Raw genomic sequence first — 12,938 nt, 5'->3', positions numbered from 1 at the left:
ATTTTGAAGTTGGAGGAGAAAATGAGATGGAGTTTTTCACCCTACTCTACATTTACCGCCCATGTCAGGTTACCGCCTGACCTTTCCAACATGATTACGTAATGCGTGAAGTCGTGGACGTGTAAGACGAGCATTTGTGGTTAAAAAGTATATAAAAGTTTTTTTTTTTTTTTTTTAAATGAGCGATGGTTTGGCTAGATAGTTCGGCTGGGATCGTGACGAGACTTTGAAGCTGCACCAAAACTCACATTTTGACCTTCAACCCGTTGATAATCATTGAAATCCATCATATGGAGAAAAATCCTGGAATGTTTTCCTCAAAAACCTCAATTTCTTTTTGACTGAAGAAAGAAAGACACAGTAAATTATCAGGAAATTTAAATTCTGAAGTGAACTAATCCATTCCATCGAGCCAGAAATAGGAAGGGTCAACCGGGACAACGCTAGAACCGCAACTTGTGGTATTTAAACGAAGACAGACAAATTACACAGTAAATTTCATCTCCTTTGATATTCCTCCAGTCATTTTCAAAGAAATATTGCTGGTGGTGTGGGTGGGACAGGGTCCTTGAGGAACATTTGGACTCTTTGTGTTAAAACCAAATCATGTTGTTTCAATATTCTGTACTAACACATAATGTTCTCAGTGCTGTCCTCCATCCTTCTTCCTACTCTTTGCCCAAACTTATGCATTAAAGATGCAATGTAGTTGTTTGAAAAGACAAGTGCATTCTTTGAATGCCTGAAAAGTCTCTTACCTGAGCCGAAGAAAGGGCATAAATGACACTTCTTCCCCCAGGCCTTTCCCACTCGACTGCAGCAGCAGATCTGTTTGGTGATGTTCCTCAGGATGGGAAGAGAACAGGAGCCCTGGTTCAGGATCCGGAAACACTGGTCCTTCTCCTCCGAGATCACCTTCTGCGCTATGAGGGGAAAAACAGAGCAGAATATAATTACGTAGGGACACAGGTAGGGATAGGAATCTAAACATGCCACAGATCGTACATGCAGATATTAATGCATTCATTTATAATCATAAATGCTTCTTGAAGTGATTTAAGTGGTCTTTTAAAGGGTTAGTTCGCCCAACAATGAACATTCTGTCATTAATTACTCACCCTCATGTCGTTCCAAACCTGTATGACTTTGTTTTTCTCTGTGGAGCACAAAAGCAGGAGTTTAGAGGAATGTTCACGCTGCTCTTTTCCATACAATGAAAGCATAAAGCAAAAAAATCTGTCTATATATGACTCACACTGTACATCTGAAGCCATACCGTTGTGAAAAAGAAGTTCACTTGAGCACATTTTTAAAAAGAGTAATTATTAGTTTCTCTTGCATTATTGTTAATTAAGGGTGCTTTTTTGGCCCACTTAAGTAGAACTTCAATACATCTTTATACGTGACTTCATAATTACTTAATTACTTCATAATTAAATAAGTGTACTTTACTGCATTTTTATTGTTGCACCTTAAAAAGCACTTAAAATGAAAACTTTTAATGTGGCATTATTACTAACTGCACTTTTTAAAAGTGTACTTAAGTGTGTTAAAGGGTATCTGTCGCCAAAATGCAACCTAGGGTCTTTTTGTTAATCTACCCGAGGCAAACTTTCGTGTAAAAGCATAATTAGAATGGAAACGCCACTTTTAAGTTTGACCGTATTTTCGTTTTCGGTCAAATTGCCTTTTGAATGGGAGTGTTTGTGGCACGACTATGATAGCATCAAAAATCGCTATTTTTAAAACACTAAGAAGGCTCGACACAACATGAAACTTTGCTGGAAGTATCACCAGGGGCTCTACACATGAACTCCAGCATTGACTACATTGTTTGTGTACACAGAGTTTACTAAAAAGAAAGATTTTGAACAACTCACTGTCTCTGTGTCCGCCTGCATTTTGTCAGTCAAAAATAGTCGATCTCCGAATGTGAATGAACTGACTCTGAATTTTAGTATTGCTTCTTATATGAGTATCCTTTTTCAAATACAAGGTCAATACTGATTTTCACTAACGATAAAACAACAAATTATCCGTGAATTTATATAGAACTAAGCTTTAGGAGCTTTCCATCTTTACTATCCTCCCTGTTACGTTGCATTCGGAGATCGACTATTTTTGACTGACAAAACACCGGCGGACACAGAGACAGTGAGTTGTTCTTTTTAGTAAACTCTGTGTACACAAACAATGTTCTCAATGCTGGAGTTCATGTGTAGAGCCCCTGGTGAGACTTCCAGCAAAGTTTCATGTTGTGTCGAGCCTTCTTAGTGTTTGAAAAATAGTGATTTTTGATGCTATCATAGAAGTGCCCCATTCACTCCCATTCACAAGGCAATTTGACCGAAAACGAAAATACGGTCAAACTTAAAAGTGCCGTTTTCATTCTAATTATGCTTTTAAATGAAAGTTTGCCTCGGGTAGATTAACAAAAAGACCCTTGGTTGCATTTTGGCGACAGATACCCTTTAAGAAACAGTCAAGAAAGTGTTATATAGTGTGAGTAACATTTTAGAATTTAAGACATAATTCACTGAAATCTTGCTTCTAAACCAACCCCCCCCCCCCCCCCCCCCCCCACAAATAAACCCAATGCCAACATTTTTATTGTAAAATGTTTTTTTGCCTGCTCATCACAGAAAGTTATTGTATGGCTTAGAATTTAGTGCATAACTTAAACTGTTAATCACTGTACTTTCATTGTATGGGAAAAGAGCAGCTCGGACATTCTGCAAAACATCTCCTTTCGTGTTCCACGGAAGAAAGGAAGGTCGTACGGGGTTGGAATGATGTGAGCAAATGATTCTTTTGGAAACTATTCCTTCAAGTTGGTTGCGTTTGTCATGGACGTCATACTTACGCAAATAGCTTAACACAACAGCCCCAAGGAAATAAATATTTCTGCTACTCATTCTACATTGACATCATTCTTTACACTTTTGGCGCTTTGATTGGTTCAGCAGCACAAACAAAGTTTAAAGTAGAGCCAGGCATACAATAATCAGCCACAGAGCCACTGGAAATGACACACAGATCAGCTTGAGCAAATCACTGCACAATGTAGTACATATAACGTACACAGCAGGCATTGGTACACTTACCTGACTGACAAACATGCTCAGAATCTCAAGAAGGCTTGACAAGATTCAGACAAGAAGAAAACTTGATTAAAATAGAGTCACAGAATTTCCCAGATGCAAAAACTCAGGCAGAAAGAGGCAGCTCCCAGTCGATGGGAAAACACCAGAAAACACGGAGCGATCAGTCAGGATAGGCCTCGATTTAAGGATGCATATGCATGGAGCCGACAGGCATCTCTCAAGCAGTGCCAAGTAATCCTGCTGGAATAGACAGAACCACAGCCACACACAGCCAAAGCCTTCACTCACGTGCATTCACTTTGTAGTGTGGATTTGAAACTCATGATGTGTTAGTATTGGCCTGTGTATGACTGAGGGCTGTAGCTGTGTGTGGCATGGCTGTCCTCCTCTCGTGTCCGACTGTCCCGTACTTACAGATGCAGATCCCATGAGAGGCGTCCAGTAAGTAGCCCTCTTTGCAGACACAACTGTAGCTCCCTCGGGTGTTTACACAGTTCCCGTTTTCACAGAAACCCGGCTGCAAACACTCGTTAATATCTACACCAGAGGAGGAAACATGACTGTCATAACCTGATGTGTTGGTGTGTGTGTGTGTGTGTGTCAATACCCTTGTGAAAAAGAAGTGCACTGAATGTGAACTTGTAGTTTACTTCAAGGGCCCTATTTTAACGATCTGAAACGCAAGTATCAAGCACGAAACGCAAGTAACTTTGTGGGCGGGTCTCGGGCGCTGTTGCTATTATACCAGCGGGATAAATGACTCTTGCGCCCGACGCAAATCTAAAATGTGTTGGTCTGAAGTCGCTTCATTACTCATAGGTGTGGTTTGGGCGTAACGTGAAATAAACCAATCAGAGCCTCATCTCACATTCCCTTTAAGAGCAGGCGCGCTTGTTCCATGGCGGATCGCTATTATAACGGCGGATTTGCCAGGAGCGGTTCACAGCCGAGGAGACCGACGTTCTCGTCAGGGCCGTAAAACACAGAGAAGTGACATTGGGGATGGAGAAACACACCCAGATTAGCTTCGGTTAAACAGGCGTATAATAATTTGGGTAAATGTGTCAGCTAGATTTATGCCTATTTTTTCACATCTTCATGGACACCATAATGATTTCCCTCGTGTGTTAATATTTTTCCTTGGAATAATGTATGGTTTTCTAAAAATGAGAACTGCTGCGTCTGTGTGTAGATGAGATGCGCGTTGTGCACACGCTACATTGATTATGGCAGAGCATGCGCCCTTAAAATAACATATAAATAACATGCGCAATGTGCCACTGACTTTAGACTAGGTTTCTCCTGGTCTGTGGCGGAATTGTTTTCTGAAACTGCAAAATAGCACCAGGGAACGTTTGCGCCGGAACACGCCTCCTCTTTTCGCTGAACTGCCCCCGGGAGCGCAAGTTCATTCCCTAATTTACCGACGTGCGTCTGTGGAGGGAAAAGTCCGCTGTGCGCGGGTGCAAAATAGGAATGATACATGCGTCGGTGTACAAAGTCAATTGCGCTGGGTGCAAGATAGGGCCCCAAGTCTTAAAAGTATATTTATTTAAAAAAAAAGTTAAGTTTAAGAAAATAAAAGGCCACTTACGTGCACTTAAAGAGAGCACACTTTCATTAATATGATTTTAACACACCTAGTGCACTTTGTAATAATAATTTTAAAGTATATTTTAAATCATTATGTTTTAATAATCTTTTGTCGTGCTTTAAAGAAGTACACTTATTGTGATGTGTTGACAAACATACTAAAGCACAGGTAAAATACTTGATTATTAGAATTTTAGTAGTGTGTTATTTCATAGTGAATGTAAAGTAAGTACTTTTTTTAAATGTTCTAAATTGCAACTTCATCATTATAAATGTGTAATTACAAATTTATTGAAATATAAGTCCTACTTAAGCGGGTCAAAAAAAAGATGCCTTAAGTTCTACTAATAGCATTAAATATAAATGTAAACTATGATACATTTTAATCTAATTGTAAATACATGAAATTAAGTGTCCAAAAATGATCCAAAAACATTAAATTCAGTTCACACTCAGTTTGTACATTTGGCAATACAGTTTAAAGACAATAGAAGTAATTATGAAATTGGAAATTAAGATTCTACTTAAGTGGGTTAAAATAGCCAACTGCAACTAACTGGATTTACTATAAATTTAAACTGTAATACATGAAAATAACATGCATTATAGTGTATAAAAACATTACATTCAGTTCACACTTGAGTATATTCTTTTGAAGTGTATTATTTACGTAAATGTAAATGTATGTTAAAGTGTACTTGTTTTCCACAAGGGTTTGTTTGTCAGACCATGTTAGCCATTGACCAGCGGCTCTTATTTGATCAATATCTGGTTGGTGTAGGGATAAAAGAGATGTATTTTTACTGAAGACACACCAAATGTCCAGACAAACAGGCAGACTGGACAAGTTTCGATGGGTTACTGACGTGTAAAAGTGCAGCTTAGTTTCAATAAAAGGTCTTTTCCTGAAAGTTACAGTGTATTGTCATTGAGTTCTTATCTGAAAAGATCAAGAAATATGTTTTTCCTCATGATTCATCCACTTTTACACTGAAAAAATAAACTTTTTGTAAGGATACCTTGTATTGTGTTGTTCAATGTAAGAAATACAGCAACCATTAATGTAACGTAATCTGTGGTTTGAAGAAGCAGGAGAGGAGATGTAGAGAAAGAGAGATACGTAACAAATCTGGAGTTGTCATCATTGACCCTGTGACCACCTCCAGCTATGTCTTGATAAATTGATTTCACAGTGTGTTTATCAAACCATCTGGAGTGCCGTTACGGTCAGGATAAAGATTGGAAAACAATGCCGTAGCTTCTCCTCGGGGGACGCTGGTCTCTGGATCTCACAGATATCGACAAATGGAGAAAGTTTCATTTCATCGTAATTACTAGCATGTGCTGTGAGATTCAAGTAATGCAAGTAATTCAGATGGATGGATGGATGGATGGATGGATGGATGGAAGATAGATAGATAGATAGATAGATAGATAGATAGATAGATAGATAGATAGATAGATAGATAGATAGATAGATAGATAGATAGATAGATAGACAGACAGACAGACAGACAGACAGATAGATAGATGATAGATGATAGATAGATAGATAGATAGATAGATAGATAGATAGATGATAAATTATAGATAGATAGATAGATAGATAGATAGATAGATAGATAGATAGATAGATAGATAGATAGATAGATAGATAGATAGATAGATGATAAATTATAGATAGATAGATAGAAGATAGATAGATAGATAGATAGATAGATAGATAGATAGATAGATAGATAGATAGATAGATGATAAATTATAGATAGATAGATAGAAGATAGATAGATAGAAGATAGATAGATAGATAGATAGATAGATAGATAGATAGATAGATAGAAGATAGATAGATAGATAGATAGATAGATAGATAGATAGATAGATAGATAGATGATAAATTATAGATAGATAGATAGAAGATAGATAGATAGATAGATAGATAGATAGATAGATAGAAGATAGATAGATAGATAGATAGATAGATAGATAGATAGATAGATAGAAGATAGATAGATAGATAGATAGATAGATAGATAGATAGATAGATGATAAATTATAGATAGATAGATAGATAGATAGATAGATAGATAGATAGATAGATGATAAATTATAGATAGATAGATAGATAGATAGATAGATAGATAGATAGATAGATAGATAGATAGATAGATAGATAGATAGATAGATGATCAGTCAACACGACGAGCGAGAGAGAGAAGCGGATCTGCTTCAGTTTCAGTATTTAGACAGAGCTAGACATGAACACAGCAACCGTCAGAACATCTTTAGTGCCGGATGTGTTCGGCTGACCTCTGGATGAAGGAAGGCAGAGTGAAGTGTGTGTTTGCATGTTCCTAAAATGTGTTTGAGATAACGGTAAACGCTAGGATGGATCTAGAACCAGGACAGAGGCTCTTACCCACACACTGAGTCCCGTTGAGCCGCTCGAAGCCTTTCGGGCAGATGCCCTGTCCGTTCACTGTGTTTCCTGAGGAGAAAACAACACACTGATCTCTAGCCTGACAACATCTGTCAAACTGCAGTCAATAATGCATGCAACGAAAAAATATAATCACAGTGAGAAATGCATGTAGACAATTAACAAGTGATTCATCATCAAAACAGAAACAAGAGGCTGAAACAAATACAAGAACACAAAACATCCTAAAACGGTATTTCATTATGCCACAGTGTCTGTGTTCTTATGAGAATATTTAGCTTACTGTTTATGCATATATATATATATATATATATATCAAATCAAATCAAGTATATTTGTATAGCGCTTTTCACAATACAGATTGTATCAAAGCAGCTTCACAGTATTAAATTAAAATAAAATAATACAACAAGGTTTGTTTCTAGTGGAATTTATTGATTGATAAAATAAAATTAAATATCCCCAAAATATCCCCAACTGAGCAAGCCAAAGGCAACAGTGGCAAGGAACCGAAAAAACTCCATCAGGTGACCTAATGGAGAAAAAAAACCTTGGGAGAACCCAGGCTCAGTCGGGGGCCAGTTCTCCTCTGGCATTTATGAACTAGAGGCCGGATTGTAGTTTGAACTGTAAGATTAACAATATTATATGAATGCCTGGCCGAAAAGATGCGTCTTTAATCTAGTTTTAAACTGGGAGAGCGAGTCCGAGCAACGAACAGTATCAGGAAGACTATTCCAGAGTTTCGGAGCCAAATGTGAAAATGCTCTCCCTCCTTTGGTTGATCTGGATATCCTAGGTATGACCAAAAGCCTCGAATTTATTGATCTTAAAGAGCGCGATGGATTATAGGGTGATAGAAGATCCGCTAAATAGACTGGAGCTAAGCCGTTTAGGGCTTTATAAGTCAGTAGCAATACCTTATAATTAATACGGAACTTTATAGGTAGCCAATGTAGTGATGATAAAATCGGTGTTATATGATCATATTTTCTTGATCTAGTAAGAACTCTAGCGGCTGCATTTTGGACTAACTGTAGCTTGTTTATTGAGGACGCAGGACAACCGGCTAATAAAGCATTACAGTAATCTAGTCTCGAGGTCATGAATGCATGAACTAACTTTTCTGCATCGGAAACTGATAGCATATTACGTAGCTTAGCAATGTTTCTAAGGTGGAAAAAGGCTGTTTTTGTAACATACGAAATATGATTTTCAAAAGACAGGTTACAATCGAGTATAACACCCAGGTCTTTTACTGTAGAGGATAAAGTAACAGGACATCCTACGATGTCAAAGTTGTATTGTGAGAGGTTCTGTGGGCGGTTTTTTGAACCGATAAGTATTACCTCTGTCTTGTCTGGATTTAATAAAAGAAAATTACGCGTCATCCAATCTTTTATATCTTTAACACACTCTGTCAATTTGGATAATTTAGCATTTTCATCCGGCCGTGATGAAATATATATTTGAGTGTCATCAGCATAACAATGGAAACTAATTCCATGTTTCCTTATAATATTTCCAAGTGGCATCATATATATTGAGAATAATAGAGGGCCCAACACAGATCCCTGCGGCACTCCATAGTTTACTGGAGTTATGATCGATTTTTCTCCATTTAAATAGACAAAATGGTAGCGGTCAGATAAGTATGATCTAAACCAGCTTAATGCTTGTCCTTGAACACCAGTATAATTTTGTAGTCGATCTAAGAGTATTGTATGATCTATAGTATCGAACGCAGCACTTAGATCAAGTCAAGTATATATATATATATATATATATATATATATATATATATATATATATATATATATATATATATATACACACTACTGGTCAAAAGTTTTAGATTGGTAAGATTTTTTAATGTTTTTAAAAGAAGTCTCTTCTGCTCACCAAGGCTGCATTTATTTGATTAAAAACAATTAAAAAAAATATATTTTAAACTGTAATTTATTCCTGTGATCAAAGCTGAATTTCCAGCATCATTACTCCAGTTTTAAGTGTCACATGATCCTTCAGAAATCATTTCTAATATGATGATTTTATGCTCAAGAAACATTCATTATTATTATCAATGTTGAAAACAGCTGTGTACAATTTTTTTTCAAAATTCTTTGATGAATAGAAAGTTCAAAAGAACAGCATTTATTTAAAATAGAATATTTTCTAACATTATAAATGTCTTTACTGTAACTTTTGATCAGTTTAACTCGTCCTTGATGAATAAAAGTATTGAATTATTTTATTTATTTCCCCCAAAAATTAAAATTAAAATTCTTATTGACCCCAAACTTTTGAACGGTAGTGTTTAATGTTACAAAAGCTTTAGATTTCAGATAAATGCTGTTCTTTTGAACTTTCTTTTCATCATAGCATCATGAAATAAAAATGTAAAAAACTGTTTTCAACATTGATAATAATCATAAATGTTTCTTGAGCATCAAATCATCATATTAGAGTGATTTCTGAAGGATCATGTGACACTGAAGACTGGAGTAATGATGCTGAAAATTCAGCTTTGATCACAGGAATAAATTACACTTTACTATATATATTCACATAGACAACAGCTGTTTTAAACTGTAATAATATTTCACAATATTGTATTTTTAATCAAATAAATGCAGCCTTGGTGAGCAGAAGAGTCTTCTTATATGTATATAACTTAACGCACAGCACTTAACATTCCACCATTTGAGTGATTCATCCATTTATAAGGCAAAATCTTGCGAAAAAGAAGTACACTTTAACATACTTTTACTATGGAAATAATATACTATGAAGAAAAATATATGGTATATTGAGTGTGAACTTAATGTAATGTTTTCTGACACTTAACTGCGTGTTATTTACATGTATTACAGTTTAAATTGATAGTTAATGCAATTAGTTGAACTATTTTGACCCAATTAAGTAATATCTTTAAATCTAAGTTCAAAATGAATTCTATTGTGTATTTAAAATGTACTTCTGAAGCATTTATGGTAAACTAAAATATGCTTTATTGCCATTTCTATTGTAACTTTTCAAATAGATAGATGTTTTTGCACAAGGGAAGGCATGTTCCCTGATCAGTGTTTTATTTTATTTCATGTCTTTCACAACAAAGCCTTCCAGCAATTCAGGAATACTTTCCACAGTTCTTCACAGAGAGGAAAATAACAATTTGTCCCTGTGAGGTTTAATATTTGTGGCTCTATGGGGGAGCCGACGATCCCCAAGGATGGCTCTATTGTTCCAGTCATTATTCTGCACTGGGTAAATGATTATGTAACCGTGTGCTCAACATAATCAACCACTCAGGGTCGTCAAGAAGTTAGGAAAATATATCCTTGGCAAATGTTTCTCAGTACAAAGAACGCCAGCAAAGCCCAAAAACCCTGTTAAAAACAACACAGCATTTAAGAATTATGTCTTCAAACAAAAGTTCAAATATTGTCATATTTATTGTGTTTACTTGTTTAGCTATTAAACCGTGTCTGAGGAGGATATCACATTTATTTTGTGGGGAAAAATGGTGTAATTTAATATAATCATAAATCATTTTTGACCGAAAGATTTTATGTTTTGGTTTTCTTCGAATTTTTTACTTCATCTGAATGGTATGAAACTTGGTAAAGATTTTATCACTTGCTATATGAACACACAAAAAAGTAAAAATCATGGACAAGATTCGAAAAGGTTAAGTGGTCCTAAAAAAATAATACAAAATGAGCGCATTAGAAACGATTGGGAGACGAATTTCATCTATTGTAAAATTTGGCGCTGCGCACAAACAAAGTCTTCCTGAAAGTTACTTTTTCGAGATATCAGGCTCAAATCTGGAACAAAACTTCTTTAGATTTATGGCTTTGATTTTCTCACAGTTTGAGTAAAACATGTTTTCGAAAATATATATTTCATATAAAATTTTAAAATAGTTTTTTTGTGCATTTTTCATAAAAAAAGCAATAATCTTTCAAGAGTTTTCTTTTAAAAAAGAGACCAAACTGAAGTCTGTGCTCCAAAGCAAATGCTCAAAAAGTGATTAATAGGTAATATATGGATCATAACTATTCCATAAATATTTATGTACCATATTTCAATATATATTTATATATTTATTTATATTTATGTAAAATTTAGTACCATAAAATCCCCTAAAAATACACAATATTAAATAAAAAACATAATTGAACTAAAATAAAGCCCATTCATTACATTGAAATAAAATGTAGAATTTTTGTTATGCTAATTTTGCTATGCATACAGTAGTCTTTCCTTTGCTATGTTTACATGTACCATAATGTAATTATGTATAATGTAATTATAATGAGATTTAGGCAATATTGCAATTAAAGTTTAACTCATGTAATACGTAGATTAAATGCTCATAATCGTAGCAGCCATAACCGTAGTAAAACATGCCGTACGCCGATTTTAATCACAATAAACAGGCATTTAAACACTTTAATGGCATCTATTCTACTCTGACCAAAGTGTGCATGTGCATATTTCTTTTGCTGTTGAAGAAACTGAGTTCATGTTGATATATATTGCAGTACACTGATGCTCGAAAACATTGAAATGGTGACTTTTTTAGGGTTGTCAGTAACACTACCGTATAAGTGTGTTCATCATCAGTGCTGTGCATGTGAACCGTGGCAGTAAAAATAAACACAATTAGAGAATAGTCCGAATAATGAAAACTGCATGTAAACGGGATTGAAAAGATTTGCTTGTGTCATGTAAACATCTTACTTACATCTTGCGATTAAGTCCTTATACTCTGATTATTTATGATAATTACATTATCGGAGCACACTGTGACATCTTACCCCATATAGTTATAATATGCCATGTTTTGAATATGCATTAATATCTCAATAATAGTGGATTATGTCATTTTATGTCACTATATTTAATAAATGATAGTGATGCTGAAGTCATCTTCTATTAAAGACATGAAAGCAAAGGATGTAGCATTCATCAAGACGACGAGGAATGTGAGTATGCTGTAATGTTTAGCCAGCCGGCTGATCGAGCGCTGATGGCGACACCTTGACTGTTGCAATAATAATAATAATATAGTAGCAGGACTTAAATGAGCCGTCTGCCAAACAACTCTCTAAGCTATATTTATCTCATGAAGTCATGCGGCGACTGCTCTATTTTCTGTTTTACAAGTAGACGTGTTTTTCTAGCCAGCTGAACTGATATCAGTGTGTGTGTGTGTGTGTGTGTGTGTGTGTATGTGTGTTGGAGTTTACGAGTTAAAAAGGAACAGACCTTCACTGAGTGTTTTGTTCCCTCTTTGTGCTCAAAGAACAAACTGTGCTGCTATAAACAGTGAGAGTGTTTCTGTGAACGCTCCAGGCCGGACTGGCTCCGTGTTCACGGACTCAGCTGAGAGCGCATCATGAGGACACGGACTCACCTGAGAGCGCTGGGCAGAGTGTGCACTCGCTGATGCCCCAGGCCTTCCCAACACCCCTGCAACACATCTCCTGACTCCGCAGGCCAGGTAGAGGAGAACTGCACTGTGGGACGGGACAGAACACACACATTATACACTTAAAGGAGCCGTATGTAAGATTGTGGCCAAAACTGGTACTGCAATCACTTTCAAATTACTGTAGAGCGGTGTATCCCCTCCCCCTCCCCCCTGACTCGAGGTTGCCAGATAGGCTGCAGGATCCAGCAGGAACGTAGGCTGCTACAAGGAGCTTTCAACTAGAGCAGAGCTGGCAACCCGGATGCCGAAACACTACTGACTTCATGATTGGTGGATAGGTGGAGGGTGGGGCTTCAGG

The 12,938-nt window shown here is 36.2% G+C and overlaps 1 protein-coding gene across 2 annotated transcripts in view; it reads right to left on the bottom strand.

The window, feature by feature from the left end:
* Window positions 1-12,938, bottom strand: part of ltbp4 (latent transforming growth factor beta binding protein 4) — a 93,849-nt gene that overhangs the window by 36,306 nt on the left and 44,605 nt on the right. Inside the window, exons 8-11 of one of the 2 annotated variants that reach the window (XM_084124978.1) lie at window positions 12,563-12,665; window positions 7,117-7,185; window positions 3,519-3,641; window positions 759-923 (exon numbers count right to left, since the gene is read on the bottom strand). In XM_084124978.1, the coding sequence (XP_083981104.1) occupies window positions 759-923; window positions 3,519-3,641; window positions 7,117-7,185; window positions 12,563-12,665 (460 nt within the window). The remainder of the gene's footprint in view (window positions 1-758; window positions 924-3,518; window positions 3,642-7,116; window positions 7,186-12,562; window positions 12,666-12,938) is intronic. The other variant, XM_084124979.1, reaches the window with a different exon arrangement.

The sequence above is a fragment of the Abramis brama genome (assembly GCF_963993115.1).
Source record: "Abramis brama genome assembly, chromosome: 9".
In the NCBI taxonomy this organism is placed as follows: Eukaryota; Metazoa; Chordata; class Actinopteri; order Cypriniformes; family Leuciscidae; genus Abramis; species Abramis brama.
Note: the sequence above shows the minus strand (reverse complement) of the source record. Positions and strands in the feature narration are given on the sequence as shown.